Below are 16,847 nucleotides of genomic sequence, written 5' to 3'. Positions count from 1 at the left end.
AAAGTACAGACATTTTTGGAATAAATACAAACTTAATTCAACATTTAGTTGAGGTGCTTTGTGGCGAGCAGCGTATACACACAGGCCTATGACGACACATCTACAGTAACGAGCATTTGAGCAACACTTCAGCGACTGAATGAAAATGTAGCTGGTCTCGCTGTTGCGTTGTCACTCATAATGTGAACACAGCATCAGTCTTCCTCATCCTCCGAGACCTCCTCTGTTTATATTAGACTTATTATTAGTAGACATTGGCCAGGTGGCCAGAAATATGACTCTGAATGAATTGCTTAGTATTTGTGTAAATTGGTAGGAGATTGTTTCCCAACACATTCACCACATCAACTTTATGAGCCAATATTATGACAGATGTTGTGTTGCTCTGCATTTAAGTTGCCAAAGAAATCAATGAATATGGATTATAGGACCGTCACAATGAGGCTAGGCTTTCAGTATTTCACCTGGCAGGTCTAAAGTCCCTGTCTCTCCTTTCCAGCTGGTTTAAGGCGGAGTTTCCGACTCGGGAGAAAGAGCAGTTGGACCAGAGAAGCGGCGCGGTCCAGGAGGTGGAGCACAGGGGTGCATGGCTCATTTCGCCCCCCTACCTACATAGAGGTGATCCCCTACCACAGAGACCCTAAGGACAGACACCGACTGGTTGTTCTGGTTGGTACGTATGAGCTAAACCAGAAAGAAACCTGCGACATCATCTGTGGAGAGTTTTGAGAGCACAATGCCTAAAGCTTACTCATATATTTGCAGCTAGTGTGATACTGTATGTGTAACATTGCTATATGCAAAGCTTATACCCTTGTAGTCACTGTGATGGTATGTACAGTTTTTGTACATTGTGTGCTCTGTTTTATATCAACCCACTGCCATTTTTTATCCACGCAAAAAATGAAAATCAACATGATCCCATTCACTAAAAGGACAGCATTATGGAAGCTGTTGTTGATCAAGAGAAAACCTAATGCATTGATGAAGATTTATGTCCCCACTCTTGAACGCAAGAACAATTCTTTCCCATCAGACCCACGTAAACACTGTCAGAGAGCTCCAAGTCAGAATATATTGTGTTCTCTTAAGTTACCAAGTGGCCCACCCCAGATTCACTACGTCTGCCAATCCTGCAGGCCTGCTCTATGTATTTTTGAGCTATATCTCTCCCCGGGGAATTTCACATTGAGCCCTGCTGAAGGTCTTTTTAATGTCATACTGTGATACAACTGTAGGTCATCTGTGACCAAGGCAAATCAAAGAAAGAAGAGAAGGGCAGAGATGCACAGAGAGGGACAGAAAACTGAAAGTGGAAACACAACGAGCTGAAGAGGTGCAAAAACAAAGCCAGATAGAGAGGAGATAAATGATAGGTGAATGGAGAGAAGGGGGATGAGCGGATTGCGAATAAGATCCCTCACAATGTCAGCCAAGTGCTCCATCATCAAACTGGAACAGTTAAGACAGCTTGGATTTAGATTTAGACCTCTTTAATTGAGTTGGAGCTTACCCCGACTCTGGATTACATTTTACTGTCTGCTGTGAAGGCTCTTCATTGACCGGAGGTCATCATTAAGAATATATAGCTTATTGGCAATGAGGGTTATAGACGGGAAAACCAAGACCTGGATCGCTAAAACAGGACCAGCTGGATAATGTTTGACCAGGTTGGAAATATATCCGTTTTTGTTTGCATTGCGTACGCACTTCGACTGAAACAAAAGACCGTTATGCCCCAGGAAAGTTGGTGAAAGCGACTGCCAGCCACTCTAAGCCGTACAGATCGTGTAACTCCAGAAAAAAATAAAGGTCAGGAGAAAGTATCCGCAGAGCCTGATGATGCTCCTCTGCAGCCGTGTGGAGCAGCTGTTAAAGACATCAGCAGTGTAAGAGTGGAGAGTCTATAAACTTGATATTTTGTAATGTATCGAGCTCATGCAACGCTGTGATGGAAAAGGCAGGTATGTCAGGAATCCTACTTTCAGACAGCGCTCCATTAGAGTCTGATGCAATCTGGGGCTGCAGAAACCTGCTTCAGAAGAAAATCCCAGATGCTCCAGTACGTGTGTGTATGCTCCATCCTGTGCGTCCTACACTATAATGACACTGATACCGTGTGGCTTTGCAGATGTCACGTTTAAATGTGATGCTATGGATTTTCCAGAGGGCACAGGAGCATTTAACGTTCAATAGAGTGAGGCCGGTTGGAGAATCATTTTCAGACTGAAATCAGTATGAAATCAGAGCTCTGTCTGTCTGACTTGCTCTCGCTCCCCTTCTCCCTCCCTGATGATAAAGACAGATGTGTCACCAGATCACTGAGCCCATTTGATGTTGGACTTGTCGTGAGGAAAACATTAGTACACACTGATATTGGGAATGAATATCCACATACAGAACACACTGTTTTGATCTTTGTCTCAAGGGCCCAGCGGCGTTGGCGTTAATAAACTGAAGAGGAGGCTCCTGATCTCCGACCCCGACCGCTATGGCGTCACCATACCGCGTAAGACAGACATCCAAAAGTGTCACCTTCACCTCCCGCGCATGCACTGGTTTCTTGTCTTTTTACAGCTGTCCTCCCGTCCTGTCCTGTTCTTTCAGACACCACACGTGAGAAGAGACAGCAGGAGAATGAAGGCGTGGATTACCATTTTGTGCCAGTTCACATGTTTGAAGAGGATATTCTCAATCATAGGTACATAAGCAGGTGTTGCTCTTGAGGTTTCTTTTCCCACGGTGTTAAAAATAGACCCACTCCTTCTTTCTCTTTCACGAGAGTGATGTCCACCATTTTCACTGCTGTCTAATTACCATTTCATGCTGTCTTACTGTATTTCCTCTCTGTCCCTGTTCCCATTTCTTTCTGCCTCCAGGTTTGTAGAATATGGGAGATATGGAGGACACTACTATGGAACGAGTCTAGACTCTGTGCACAGAGTGATGGCTGAAGGCAAGGTGTGCCTCCTTGATGTGCACCCTAGTGTAAGTATTTCAGATAAATTACAAAAGTGTTTCTGGAGCACACTGAATACTGAATTAAACTTCTGAGCTGAGGCTCTACGTACGTGACGCCGTAGCCTGCTGTACACCTCCCAAGAAATACAACTACACATCACAATGACACAGACCTCCTATTTACTTTTATGAACTGAACATTTTCTTCAACAAAAACAAAGCTTTTATTTACTTTATTTTGCAGGGGAAAAAAACAATAAATTGTGAACACAGTCCCCACAAAATAGCATTTAAGGACGTGTGTGATTTATCCTGGCTTCAGGCGTCTGCTAGCCACTGGGATAAATTTATCCAATACAATGTAGGGCTATACAACTGATCCAGTATTAATCATCATCACTATTTTGGCTTCCTACGATTAAATAACCATGATCGACTGAAATACTGACGTTTAAAATGTGTGCTCCACACATAGAAAACCCTCCTGCATATCAAGTCAAGCGCTTCATAAACTAACAGCCAGCCTCCACTTTTCAAGAGACATCACGACATGCCACTATACCTGCACTCAACATTCCTAAACTCACCTGAAAAAAACACCACAATCTGCAGTACAATGAATGCATGAAGGCCAAGAAGAATAACGTTGCTAACGTCACCTACTGAATTCCCGTCCTTATCCAGCATCAAGCAAGTCAGACATCCTTAACAGTGACGCTGTACAGCACGTCACGTTATCGAGAGTGCATATAAATATACAGCAGTGGATACGTATCCATAGAAGATGCACCGAATTCAGATGAAGACAAACCTTATTTTAAGTCTTATCTTGATGCAAACATTAGCCGAATTTCATTCTTTTGTTAAACACTTGCAGTTCCTCCCGGCTTCATATGAGAACAGGAAAAGTCCACTAGCTTCAAAGCTAATTTATGCAATGTAAAATATCATAGGCTTATGCTAATAACGTTAGCATGTTGTGTATGCGTGGAGACTGGATTGAGGGGACGCACAGGAAAAGTGCAGGTGCAAGCTGTCAACTGAAAACTCTACCTTTAGCTAACAGCGCTAGCACTGATGACAGAATGGCTTTCTACAGGTTGTCATGCCCAACGTGACAAACGACTGTTCCTGAGGCACAGTTTGATGCAGCCTCCTAGTACTGTATTAAATGTAGGGTACTGAAAGTGAAATTGACTGCAAATGATTAAAATATAACGCATTCATTTCATGTCATGTTTGGGGCCACCATTGGCCGGCCAGCCACACTTTAAGTAACAATGGCGTAAAACCTATATGTAACTATAAATCAGCCCTGAGGGACTGCGTGCTGCTGGTTTGTTGGGGTGCCTCGGCAGAGGGGGGATAGCACAAACCTTCACTTGTTATGACCTGCTAGTTAAGGTCCTCACTTACAAGTAGGAATTGGGACTCCATGTGTATCAGAGGGAGCACACAGAGCTCATCAGTCTCTGTATTTCAACAGGGGGAATTAGCAGTCACAAGTGCTGTGGTACATGAACTCAATCCAAAATTTGGAAAAGGACGATAACATGCAAAATAAAACAGGCTGTTAATCCTCTACAAATCGTTGCCTTTATATTATGGATATAGTCTGGATTCCTCATTCTGCAGAACACCAGCATATTGGGTTACAACATTTAAGATTATTCAACATTTAGGCCGATCCCCTGAAATCTTACTGTATTCCTTTAATGTGTCTACATTATTTGGACAGATTATTGTGCCATAAACACTTCTGCCTACATCTGACCTCCCTCTTTTTTGTCATCACCACTACAGAAAATAAAGCATGTGTACACATCTGAATTCAAACCATACGTGGTGTTCGTGAAGCCCCCGCGCATCGAGGAGCTGCGCCTCACCAGGCGGAGAGCTAAATTCATCTGCGGTGAAGACGACAAGAACTCAGTCAGGATCTTTTCAGTAAGAGACCCTATCACATAAACACACAAAACACACTCCACCGGGTACATGTGTGAAGGCAGGTGCTTGTTCCATGTCCTATAACATGTGGGGCGGTGTGAGGTCAAACACCCTGACCTTAATGTACCCACCCAACTCCACAGACACGCAACACACCTCAACTCCCTCCCTCACACACACACCTTGCCTTACACATGGTTTACCCTGTGGTTTCCATTAAAGAGACGTTTAAGAGACAGAGGGAGTTACAAGGCTGCTTAGTGGGTGGCTTCTTGTTCCATCACTGATGTAAAGGTGAGTACAGTTGATCCAGGAGATGTTACATCATGTGTAGTCTTAGTTTTGGCAGATTCTTACTAGTTTTAGTCACATTCAAGTCATTGTTATCCCTCAGAGTTTTAGTCTAGTTTTAACCGACGATAATTTAAAACACATTAGTCTCGTTACATTTTAGTGCACCTTGCATTTTGCAACCTGCAAAACCTGTGATCAGGGCCTTAGTGATTGTCATTTGAAAAGCTCAAAATTTGAGACCACAATTAACTAATTTGAGACAACTAGGATTTGTCCCTGGAGTCACTGTACACTCTGACTTATCAGAAGCAGAAAAATAACTTTATTTTTCTATATGTAAAGCATCTGGAGGTTTAAAGTCTTCTCTGTCCTCTGTCCTCTCAGAGTCAGTGATTAAAACTGGTGGCTGCTTGCTCTGCTGCGGTTCAGCGGCTAACAAACAAAGCTAGCTGCTAACAGCCACTGCTGCAACCAACAAACTCCACCAATCCCATTCTACAGCTCCACCATCCACAGTCAGACACACACAGCTGCTTATTAACTGCCTAATTACAGCTCACAATTTGAGCCAGCAGCTGAAGCTGCAGCGAAGTGAGTGTGTTGCAGGCTAGTGAAACATCCTGGTACTGACTATTTACTGGCTTTTACCAGCCCGATGGAATTCTGATCTCATACCGCTCACGAGGCGTTAGAAAATAATGGCAAGCATGGCTGGAGAGGTGCCAGGTCATCTCCAAGGTAGTGATGGCAAAACGAAGCCTCATGAAGCATTTTCTGTATTTTCTGAGCCCACTAGATGGTGCTTTTTGTTCAACAAAAGGTTGAAAGCACACTGAATTGCCATTCTTTGAGCCTCTCTTTTTACACCATGAGCACGATCTAGTGGCCTCAGAAAATAGAGAAAATGATTCATGAGGCTTCATTTGGCCATCGCTACTCCAAGATGCCCTTGAGCAAAGCACTAAACCGCCAATTGCTCATATATAGGTCCTGTTTGTGCAGGTGTGTGTATTTCAGGCCGGCGACAATGTTTGTATGACAAAGGAGTGACAAAATTGAATTTCCCCTCAGGGTTTAATAAAGTATACTTTCTTCTTCCTCATTATCAAAGATCTATTTTTAGCTCATCAACGTCTCGTCTTTGTCATCTAAAAAACTTAACTGCCGAACAATTAGTTGAAGTTTTCGTTAACAAAATACACACAGATCTTGAGTACATGTGTTGGAGGTGAGAAACAAATGCATGTATATTTGATGACAAAGAGATGCTGGGTCACTTTCATAATCCCCATCTGGCTTCTCCTTCACCGTCTGACCCCGGCTGCCCATGTTGCCCTTGTTAAACCCACCAGGTCACACACCTGTGCTGCAGCATGTCTGGAGTCTGCCCACAGCCGAGCACCGTGGCTCTTAAAGGGTTCAGGCATATCTTACGGGGCTGTGCTTTCAGCTCGTACTACAGCTGGTGTGAAAAGGCCTTTATCCTTTACTCTCAGTGTGTAACGACGTGTTACGCCTCGGTCAGGAAGGCTGAATGGTCTCGAGGATCCGTTTCATGTCCTGTTACGTTACACTATGTGCAGATTATTGTAAAACAGCTTCTTGGAGGATGTCACCACATGGTCAGGCTTTAGATGTTCTGTTCCCATCAACAGCATTTGTCAGATTAACAATGAAATCATCATTAATCACCAGTTCCTGTTTTTTTTTTTAGTGCTGCTTTGCTGTGCAGATTCTTTTCATCTCTTTGCTCTATGGTTAATCAAAGGACACACAAGTCAAACTATGAAAACAGCTGAATTAGAGCATCATGTTACTACACTTTATTTACCCAGGTGTTCTCTTGTCACAGGAGGAGGATTTCGAGGATATGATTAACTTGGCCGAAACCATGGAGAGCCAGTGTGGTCACCTGTTTGACAAGGTGATCGTTAATGGAGACATCGCCGTGGCGTTCAGGGAGCTGAGGGCCGACCTCGAGAAGGTGTTAGAGGCAGAAGTTCACTGGATTCCCGCAGAGTGGATCTGCTCCTCGCCGAAAAAAGCACGGAGAAGCTGTGGTCATTTGGACAGCTGGATCTGAACTTTGAGCTCACAAAGAAGAGCCTAAAAATAATGTCTTGACTGACTGATCCTAAGTCCCGCCCCTCTAAGTTACTGTAGCAAAGTCGGACATGCTTGACAAAAAAAAAAACACAGCGATGGCGGTTTTGTTTAGCTTGGTGCTGAAGTGCTAGTTTCTAGGCATTAGGCAATATAGCTTCAAGAAGCAGACAGCAAGGACGATGTGATGACGGGATATATTTACAATAATAACTTTAATAAACATGGCAAATTGACGCAAATTACGGTTTCAATGTAAAAGAAATAAGAAGAGACAGAAGATGATGAGACTACCAGTCAACATCAGGTGCGTTTACATGGAGCTAATGTTTCACAACCATCTCAACTGGAAGAGACTGGCCCAATTAGATTGGACAATTTGATCAGATTTTGGTTCTAGAGAGAGACAGGGGTCCGTCTGTTGATCTGCTTCGCCACTCTTTGTGTCTACATTAAAGTGTTGTTATTAGCTCAGTGTCACAGTGGTTCACTCTGTGGTGAAGTATAACAGGAAATGAGAGAACCTGACTGAGGTTCTGCCGTGTTCCAAGCTTGCTCAATTGTTACTGGAGCACACAGCGAAAAGGGGTGGGACTTGGGAAAGGCTAACTGTATGTAGTTCGAATTCAACACCTTAAACCTTGAATTTTTGTCATATTTTTAATATTTTTCCGTTTGTAAACAGGTCCAGTCATTACCACTGTTTTCCACAGTGTCTCTTAGTGTGCATCTAATTAGGCAGAATCCATCTCTCTCCCTCCGCCTGTCCCTCAGCCAGTTCTTCTGTTGGCATTTGGCTGAAATAACGTCGGCTCGCAGGATGGAGAAGAAGAAGACGAAAGGGAAAAAAAAGGAAACTCTCCAGAGCTTGTGGCTGAGCGTAATCCTTCCCTGCCAAGTCGCAAACATCAGCATGTAATTATTCTGACAGCTGCTGCACTTCAATTAACTGTAATGTACACCAGAGAAATATTATTAGTAGCAGTCAGGGAGGCGTTTAGCCAACAACGTGCTGTACAAAATACAGACACAAATAAGATAACAGTCAATTAAAGACTGTAGGTGAAGAAAATTGTTTTATGGCTTTAGTTTCAGAATTGTATATGTATTATAAATGAGAACTAAAGATGCTGTTAATAGTGTGTCATAATTATTCAACTGTAGACTCTATAAAAATGTGGTTGTTTAAGATTTTTAAGGGTTGAATGTGTATTTTAAAGCACCCTGCGCTGAAAATCTACTTCATTATGGATCATTTACTGTAAAGAATATACAAAAACATACTGAGACAATTAAGAATAATTACCAGAAACTCACCATTAGTGACACATCATAAACAAATCCTCATATTTGAGCATCACAGCCGCCTGCCGGGTGCAGTTTCTACTATTCTCCTTCACACAAGCTGCTTGATCTCGTTCTCTTTAACGCCTGCATTCCTCCACATTCATGGTGTTTCCTTCCTCTTTTTGGATGCTGTGCTAAATTGGGTGTGAAGGAGTGTTAATGTGTCTATCATGTCGTGTTTGGGAGGAAGAGGGAGCAGCATGATGTGGGGAGACGGTAATAGCTTTCTAGGGAGTTGGGCCTTTGCAGACATACAGGGAGAAAGTTACGACCGCACATAAAAGCTTACTGTAAAAGGCTGTGCATGGCGGATTAGGAGCATGCCATTTTGTCTCAGGTATTTATTTTACTTTGGCAGGCTCGTGTCACAAATAGATGAGTGGGGATGCACTTGTTGGCGTGTCTGTCTACACAACCAGACTGTCGGGACACAACGGTCACACTTGTGCCAGGACTGAAGCGCGACCTCAGCCAAAGCGTGGCAGTATAACTTCATCACACCACTGAGAATCTGCAGGCACCCTCTGAGATCATAACGATGCCATTTAAGACACCGGAGTGATCCAATGAAAACCCACCGTTTTATGTTCACTGCAGCTCCCACTTCAAACATTACACAGAAGTATGATGTCAATTGGTCTCGGATAATTTGGCTCAATCATGTAACTGTCTACTGAAAGTATGTAAAAATAAATACGACTGATGTTAAACAATATCTTCATCTCTGCATGAAATGTTCATAACTTACAACATGGTAAAGCACATGCTGAAAGTATATGAGAGTAAATTATGCAAACCTAAAGCAGGAAGGGGAAAAGGTTTTTAGTTCATTTAGTTCATACAGACAGCTGTAAATTTATAGAGTCATCTACTGATTCCTATATCCTGATATTGACACACTAAAGAAATACTTCACCCCTAAATGACCATTTGTATTACTCACTCCGTGATGTGCTGAAAACTAACATGCCTGTGGTGAACGAAGAATCCAAAACAGAGTACATTTTTGATGAATTGAATCATAAGAGTATGTGTTTAACAACGGGTAAACTATATCAAAACATCCATTCACAAACTCTCACACAGCTCCTACAGCATAATTCAAGTCTCGTTTATCCAGTTATATGCTCAGTCCTTCACAAACAGGCAGCCCTCTCTGATGGGAAACTGATTTAAAAGTGAAAATTATCTATGCCTTCTTCAATTGCCAAGAACTGTTGATTTTTCATTATAGTTATGCAAGAAAAACAAAGTTGTCCTCACAAATTCAACGTAACACAGGATGTGTAATTGATTACAAATGGTCATTTGAGGGTGAATTATTCCTTTAAAGTCAGACTTTGCAACTTTATCGTAAACAATAAAACGCACTCAGTTCAATACACTTAGGGGTTTTCTCTGTACAGCCTTACTTGGTTGGGTACGACCATAAAGTTATAATGGCTAATGTTAGCTAGCTAGAAACTAACATTACTAACTCAGTTCAGATGTTGTACCGTATGCCGTAGCCTGACATGCACCTCCCCAGAAATGTAACTACACGGCGCAGTGATGCAGACCTCCTGTCTGTTTGTAAGCTGAAACCATTTCCCTCAGTGGAAACGAAGTTTTTATTTACTTTAATGTCACAGATTACAAACAATAAATTGCGGAGACAATAAAGCCTCCACAAAATAGCATTTTAAGTCTTGTGTGTAATTTATCCTGGCTTCATATGAGCAGAGGAAATCTCCGCCATAGGCTTGTGCTAATAACATTAGCATGTTATACTTGGAAAACATGTTCAGTATAAGGCAGGTGTTTTGTCAGTGAACCTTGTGAGCTGTAATGGAGCTGAATTTTGTAATGTACCTTTGTTAAATGTTGCTGTTGTCCCTGGTTTCATATGAGTAGAGGAAATGTCTGCTAGCCGCTAAAGTAATTTATACGATGTAAAATACCATAAGCTTGTGCTAATAATGTTAGCATGTTGTATTTGTGGGGAAAATGTGTCCAGATAAAGACAAGTGTTTGTCTGTGAATGTTGCGAGCTATAGTGAAGCTGCTTTGCGTACTTGTGATTGAAATTGTCTCTATTAAGCCATATTTAATGTGTGTTTAATGTGTGTTTTGAATTAACTCAGCTTTACAGCATTTTACAAAAACACTGCTGCCTACTAGTGTTTTGGAGGTGTAACTGCAGAGTGACACAGACACACCATCACACAAGTATTTATGCTCACAATGGCGTAGGCCACGTGATGATAAGTCCAATATTCCTCCTCCTTTTAGCTCTGTTTTGGCCTCCACCACCTCCTGTGGCAAATATCTGATTCTTTAGTTGCTTCATGTTCCACTGCGTTCACCAGCTGGTCGCTAACATTGTCAGTTTGCTGTTTGGTGCTGGTTAGGTAGTGTACAGCAGATTTATTACAGCTTTGTGCTTAAAACAGCTGCATTTGACAAATATAATCAATAAATCTCTGACTCAAATCCACTAAATCAGAATTAATACAAGATTTAAATTTGGCAAAAGCTACTTTTTTTTAGCATATTTAAGGATTAAGGCTGACCAATATTGAGATAACAGTTCAACATTTCTAACTAAGTACCTTGACACTGATATTGCGGCGATAATGTTAGGCTTGTGGCCCTCACAAAATATTTACACAATGATTTTTGTCATAAATAATCATCAATAATGTGGAAGTAATGACTAAGTGGGTAAAGGCAAATAACAGGACAGCTCAAACAGTCTGGTAAGTCCAGAATATTACATCACTTTACTATAATGCAGCCTTTAAAACCAGGAAAAGAAAACACTTATCATACCATGATATTAATTTAATATTGATATGTTGCCCAGCGCTGTTGACGATACAATCAGTTTTCTCCAACATGAACTTGATAGATGTTTGGCCCTTTTGGCCTGGTGTTTGGGAACCGACGAGACACACACACACAGACACACACGTGTGCCAAACTACCCAAACAAAAAGAGATATATGTCCTTTCACAGTGTTTTTTACAGGTCTCCTGGCTGCCGGTTGTAGGTGTGTTCCCAGCTAATATCAACAGTTGAGCCGGTGAACACATCACAGAGGGACAGGAGTAAATGGTGTGTGATAGCATGTAGCATTCTCTGACCGCTGCTGAGGAATGTGAGCGAGGAATTTACTGCACCTAACGGGGATGCTTCTGGTCCATGTGTTTTTCAGCTTTGAAACCATTGAAACTCAACCTCCCCACCGAAGCTGCTGAATTATGAACAGGGACGAGAGTTATGGAGCCCTTTAATATGTTTAACGTTTGAACAAGTGCTGCTCGGATTTTAGCCATAACCTTCAAAAGTTTCAACTGTAGACAGGAGAGGGGGAAGAAAATGCATTTTATCACATGTGTTTGCTTAAAGATTATCAAGTTATGATTGTGCATGGCAAAGTAATTACTGTATATCCAAACAGTCTTACATAAGAGTGTTTGGATGACAAGGGGAAAAACATACGTGGATGACAGCTATGTTGAGCCACAGAGTCTTTTCAAGTGCAGCTGGGCCCGGTGCCAGCATGTTGTCATGTCGTTACACTAATGACGCCGCTAAGCTTCTGTCAGACCCACTTTTTGTAATTGTTCACAGCCCTTGTTGCTTCAAAACGGAGACAAACATTGACAAATATGAGCACTGTGATTGGATTATCCCTGCTCACACTGCAGACAGCGTGAAAGATGCACAGTTCTGACACTCTGATGAACACATTTTCTTTACACCAGATCAATTTCATTTTCCAGTCTTTGTGTTAACTGCATTATGAGCCAATTTGTACATGAAATCCATTTCAGCTCAGCAGGATTCACTCCCCAACACGAGGCGCAGTTTGGTGGTTTTGCTGGTTAATAGCAACCGTGCAATTACACCCATAAATTTCCAGAATCCCCCGGTAAAACATGCATTAATATCTGCTGACACGATTTTTGGTAAAACCGCGAGAGATTCATGTGCCTCATGTAGAAAATATGAGAGCATGTCAGAGTGCTTAGCACAGGCTGCACTCACACCAGGCAACATTTTACTAGTAAATCTTATGACCACATTTGCTGATATTCATGTGCAATATTTTTCATATCCTGGAGTGCTACCGAGGCTGCTGCTCTGCAAGCTTTTCCCTCACAGAGCTCTCTCCGGAGAGGTGATTGGATGGCGGGAGAGCCAATAGGCGGCTGAGCAGCAGGTTATTTGAACTCTCCTCACACAGCTCAACTAAACCAGACAACATCCTCTGACTTTTCAAACATTATTCTCTCGTAAGAGTGTGTCATCATCTCAGAAGAGGACGGGACACTTTTTTTTAACCCTTTTTAAAATTACCTTTACGTCAAGTCTCCAGAATGGGAACCTGCTGCTTCTTTTTACATCTGGAAGTCTACTTATGCACCTGTTGATCTGTTGAGGAAAACTTTCTGCGTTTAACAATGAACAAAGTCGCTGAGATGAAGTCTGACGCTCTGCTTCATTTGGAGGACAACATGAGAGCAGAGGAGAGGAGCAGACTGAACTGTGTGGACTTACCTCAGAGCAGTTTAACAGACGAGCAGAACGCAGACCTGCTGCGATGCCAGGACACCACTGACGACAGCTCTCCTATCAAATACAGAAGATACGGGTACGCCCTTTTAGTCTGTGTTGGAAAAACTGTTTTAAACAGTTAAACAGGTGGTCGTATTTTGTTTTAATGTTATAATATGTATCTTAAAATGCAGTATCTTAACATCTAGGATAATTATCTAACCTGACATCATGCTAAAATATTGTTTTACTCTGCATTTTCATGCATTGTTGAATAATTCTTTGCAGTTCTTCAGACTTGGAAGTCACAGACAAATAATTCAGTATCATGCTGTTCCATGTATAAATGCCAAAGTCTGAACAGAGCAGACTGTGGGTGGTCGTTGTGAATCTATGAGGCAACTTGTGATTCCTCCAGGTCTCGTCTGGGTGGGGTCAAAGTTCGCCACAAGAGACAGGTGCTGCAGGACATGGCTCGGCCGCTGAAACATTGGCTGTACAAACACCGAGACAACCCCTACCCCACCAAGACGGAGAAGGTCCTGCTGGCTCTGGGCTCACACATGACGCTAGTGCAGGTGAGAGACGAGCTCGTGCAAGAAAGCAGGGATGGTGGAATGAAGCAAAAGTGATATTGAATTCTGTGGGTTAAAATGAAGCCAGTGCTTTTCTGTAATGAGCTGCATCTGTGCAGGTTTCGAACTGGTTTGCAAACGCCCGTCGGAGGCTGAAGAACACAGTGAGACAGCCCGACCTGAGCTGGGCCCTGAGGATCAAACTGTACAATAAATACATCCAGGGAAACGCTGAGAGGCTGAGCGTGTGCAGCGATGACACCGACTCAGATGGTACAGGCTACAGTATCATTTTATAGTGTTTACTACTTTTCCTTTTAATAGATGGAATTGTGAAGGAAAGATTAGATCTAAACTGAAACAGCAGTATAAAGATAAATAGACATATATTACAATATATAGACATATACAGTTCATAGTTCGTATCATCCTATATGAATCATTTGAATCAGTACACATGACATAATTCATTTTTGTTTCCTTTTCTGTAGATGAAGAGTGTCCCTTACAAACTCCCATCAGCCAATCAGACTTCGTCAGATCATCTTCCCACAAGAACGTGCTTGAAAAGCAGGGCAGCGTCCTCGCCATGGCAGACTCCGCCAACAGTGACGACAGCGCGTCACCCCCATCCAAGTACAAGAGCAGTTTACTGAATCGTTATCTGAACGACACCCTGCGGCACATGATGGCGGCGAAGGCCGACAGCGTCACCACAGCTCGCAAGAGGAGGAGCCACTCCGAGTCATTCAGCTCCAACGAGTGCGATCGAGATGTTGTCTCGCCGGCGTCGTCCTATGAAACAGAGGCCAACTTTGTCTACCACATGGGTGAGAGATGTCACTTTTTCACGGTGCATTATAACACAACACCTCAAAGCAGCTTTTCATTTTGTGTTGATTTTGGCGCCCCCTGTGGACAAAAGTAGCAGTGTTTCCATGAGCAGTAAAGATCTTGATCTGGCTTGCTCTTGCACTTGTTTAGAAAGCAAGAGAGGAAAGATGCAACTTATTTTTAAAGGACTAGCATGTAGCATTTAATGGCATCTAGCGGTCAGGTTGGGAATTGCAACCAACTGAAACTTCTCCTGAGTACCAAGCATGTAGAACAGTGGCCGAAGCAAAAAGTGAAAATATGGAAACATGCAAGAATACAGAAAGATCTATCTAAAGCCAGTGTTTTGTTTGTCCATTCTGGGCTACTGTATAACAACATGGCAGACTAGTGGAAGATGACCCACTCTGTATAAACACCCCATTCTACAGTAACGGAAACACAGTTCTTAGTTTCAAGTAAACATAGTAATGAATATTATATTCCATTTCTGACAATACATCCCCCTGAGGCCTAAACACTGTAATACTGTTTTTCTTTTTTAAACACAGCTTTAGAACGTATAGCAATGAGGTAAAGCATCTGTGTATCTATCTAAGACTAATAACTGTAATATGACAATGGTGAAACAAAGTTAGCTTTGTTTTAGCCTCCATCATAAATTCATATATTAAATCTAAAATCACATCTCTCGCAATAAAATTTAGAAATAAAACAGACTTATTACATAACTGTCTAGAGGGGAAGACGGACAATTCAGGAATAGTTTTGAATACTATCAAATTCCACAGTTGTCTCCATCATGTTTTTCCCTGTGCTCTATCACTGTCCCTATTAGCTTTTGTTTTTGTTCTTTGGTCATTTTTTTTCTTCTCCTCTTTGCTGATCGCACCCCAGTATCAACCATAACGACAAAATATAAGGTCTAAATTAAACTTTTCTCAAGAAAAATCTTCTTCTATTTTCTTTAATGCATCCTTATACAATTCGTATGATATCTAATGAATTAGCACACTATGTACTTAACACAAAATAACACAAATTAGGTTTAAGCAAATAAAGTTGCGTAGGTTAGGTTTAGGAAAAGAAACAGTTGGGCGTTGTCACGTTACGTATGTAACAAACACTTACGTAGGTTGGGTTTAAGCAAGTAATGTTACATGGGTTAGGGTTAGGCAAGTAAAATTACGTAGGTTAGGTTTAGGCAACTAAAAGTTACATAGGATAGGTAAAGGAATATAGTAGGGCATTGTCATGTTGTGTCCTAAATATTAAGTTACGGAGGCTAGGTTTAGGCAAGTGATGTTACATAGGTTACGTTAAGGAAAAGAATCATGGTGACGATGTACCTCACAAGAATTTCACACAGGACACAAACACTGGTCTCCTGGATGAAAGTCCTGTGGTTGTTTGACCCATCAACCACCACAACTTGTTTCCTGGCACAAAGTTTGGCTCTTAATACTACTTCCTTCTTTACTCCCGTCAGCACATTGGTCACATTCAATCATTAGTTCATGATTATGTGGGTTACATACAGATCTGGTACGTTACTTTTCATAGGTATACTTGCGAACAGTGCATGAAAACAGCCTGTTCCGGTTAACTGGCTAACATACTACTACGGCAAAACTTTGTTGGGTAAATGTAAACATAGGCTCTTCTGTCTGCGTGCCGTAAATCATTCCATGTAATTTTGGCAGGGAATCAGATCTCGGAACAGGCATTAAGAGTATCTAAATAGAAAAAGCCAATCTTCTCGCTCATGGTCTCGTTTGCTTATGTATGTCATAAAGGGGCATCAATGTTAAATTGAGACTGTTTCATAACCAGCTAAAATCTCCTTGTAGCTGCTTTAAAGCAATGACAGAGTTTTCTTATTTGAGAGAACAACATCTGCACTGAATACAGAATCAGAGAAAACAGGCAATGATGCAACATGGAGGGTAAAGTGGGAGGAAGAGAGATGATAGCACCCCCTGTCCACAGAAATCATCAAAGCATCTTCCTTGTTAATTGCAGATTTATGTTGAATGTGAGGTAAAATGACACTTTAACTACCCTGCTTCCCCTCAGTTCATTTTTAACACACCACAGTGTACAGTAAAATAAGAACAGACCGAACAGAAACTTCCACATGGCTCCTCAGAGCTCCCTGACGTTAATAAATCTCTGGCACTCCACTGAAAGTCAGAAGCTCTGCGAGATTCAATTATAAAGTTACAGCGAATCTGGGAGGGAGT

The 16,847-nt window shown here is 41.9% G+C and overlaps 2 protein-coding genes and 1 long non-coding RNA gene across 3 annotated transcripts in view; 2 read left to right on the top strand and 1 right to left on the bottom strand.

Moving 5' to 3' along the window:
• The window catches only part of LOC125901578 (MAGUK p55 subfamily member 7-like), a 41,668-nt gene extending 33,406 nt beyond the window's left edge, over positions 1-8,262 (top strand). The window contains exons 15-20 of the mRNA XM_049597280.1: positions 500-673; positions 2,429-2,509; positions 2,608-2,701; positions 2,880-2,988; positions 4,765-4,908; positions 7,055-8,262. Of these exons, the coding sequence (XP_049453237.1) occupies positions 500-673; positions 2,429-2,509; positions 2,608-2,701; positions 2,880-2,988; positions 4,765-4,908; positions 7,055-7,285 (833 nt within the window). The 3' untranslated portion in view covers positions 7,286-8,262. The remainder of the gene's footprint in view (positions 1-499; positions 674-2,428; positions 2,510-2,607; positions 2,702-2,879; positions 2,989-4,764; positions 4,909-7,054) is intronic.
• LOC125901604 (uncharacterized) overlaps positions 1-16,847 on the bottom strand; it is a 46,051-nt gene that overhangs the window by 24,692 nt on the left and 4,512 nt on the right. Inside the window, exon 2 of the long non-coding RNA XR_007450998.1 lies at positions 13,199-13,270. This is a non-coding gene — a long non-coding RNA (uncharacterized LOC125901604). The remainder of the gene's footprint in view (positions 1-13,198; positions 13,271-16,847) is intronic.
• Positions 13,081-16,847, top strand: part of LOC125901601 (homeobox protein Mohawk-like) — a 19,599-nt gene continuing 15,832 nt past the window's right edge. Inside the window, exons 1-4 of the mRNA XM_049597326.1 lie at positions 13,081-13,292; positions 13,614-13,773; positions 13,890-14,043; positions 14,262-14,600. Coding sequence (XP_049453283.1) covers positions 13,102-13,292; positions 13,614-13,773; positions 13,890-14,043; positions 14,262-14,600 — 844 coding nt within the window. The 5' untranslated portion in view covers positions 13,081-13,101. The remainder of the gene's footprint in view (positions 13,293-13,613; positions 13,774-13,889; positions 14,044-14,261; positions 14,601-16,847) is intronic.

The sequence above is a fragment of the Epinephelus fuscoguttatus genome, linkage group LG15, assembly GCF_011397635.1.
Source record: "Epinephelus fuscoguttatus linkage group LG15, E.fuscoguttatus.final_Chr_v1".
Classification (NCBI taxonomy): domain Eukaryota; kingdom Metazoa; phylum Chordata; class Actinopteri; order Perciformes; family Serranidae; genus Epinephelus; species Epinephelus fuscoguttatus.
Note: the sequence above shows the minus strand (reverse complement) of the source record. Positions and strands in the feature narration are given on the sequence as shown.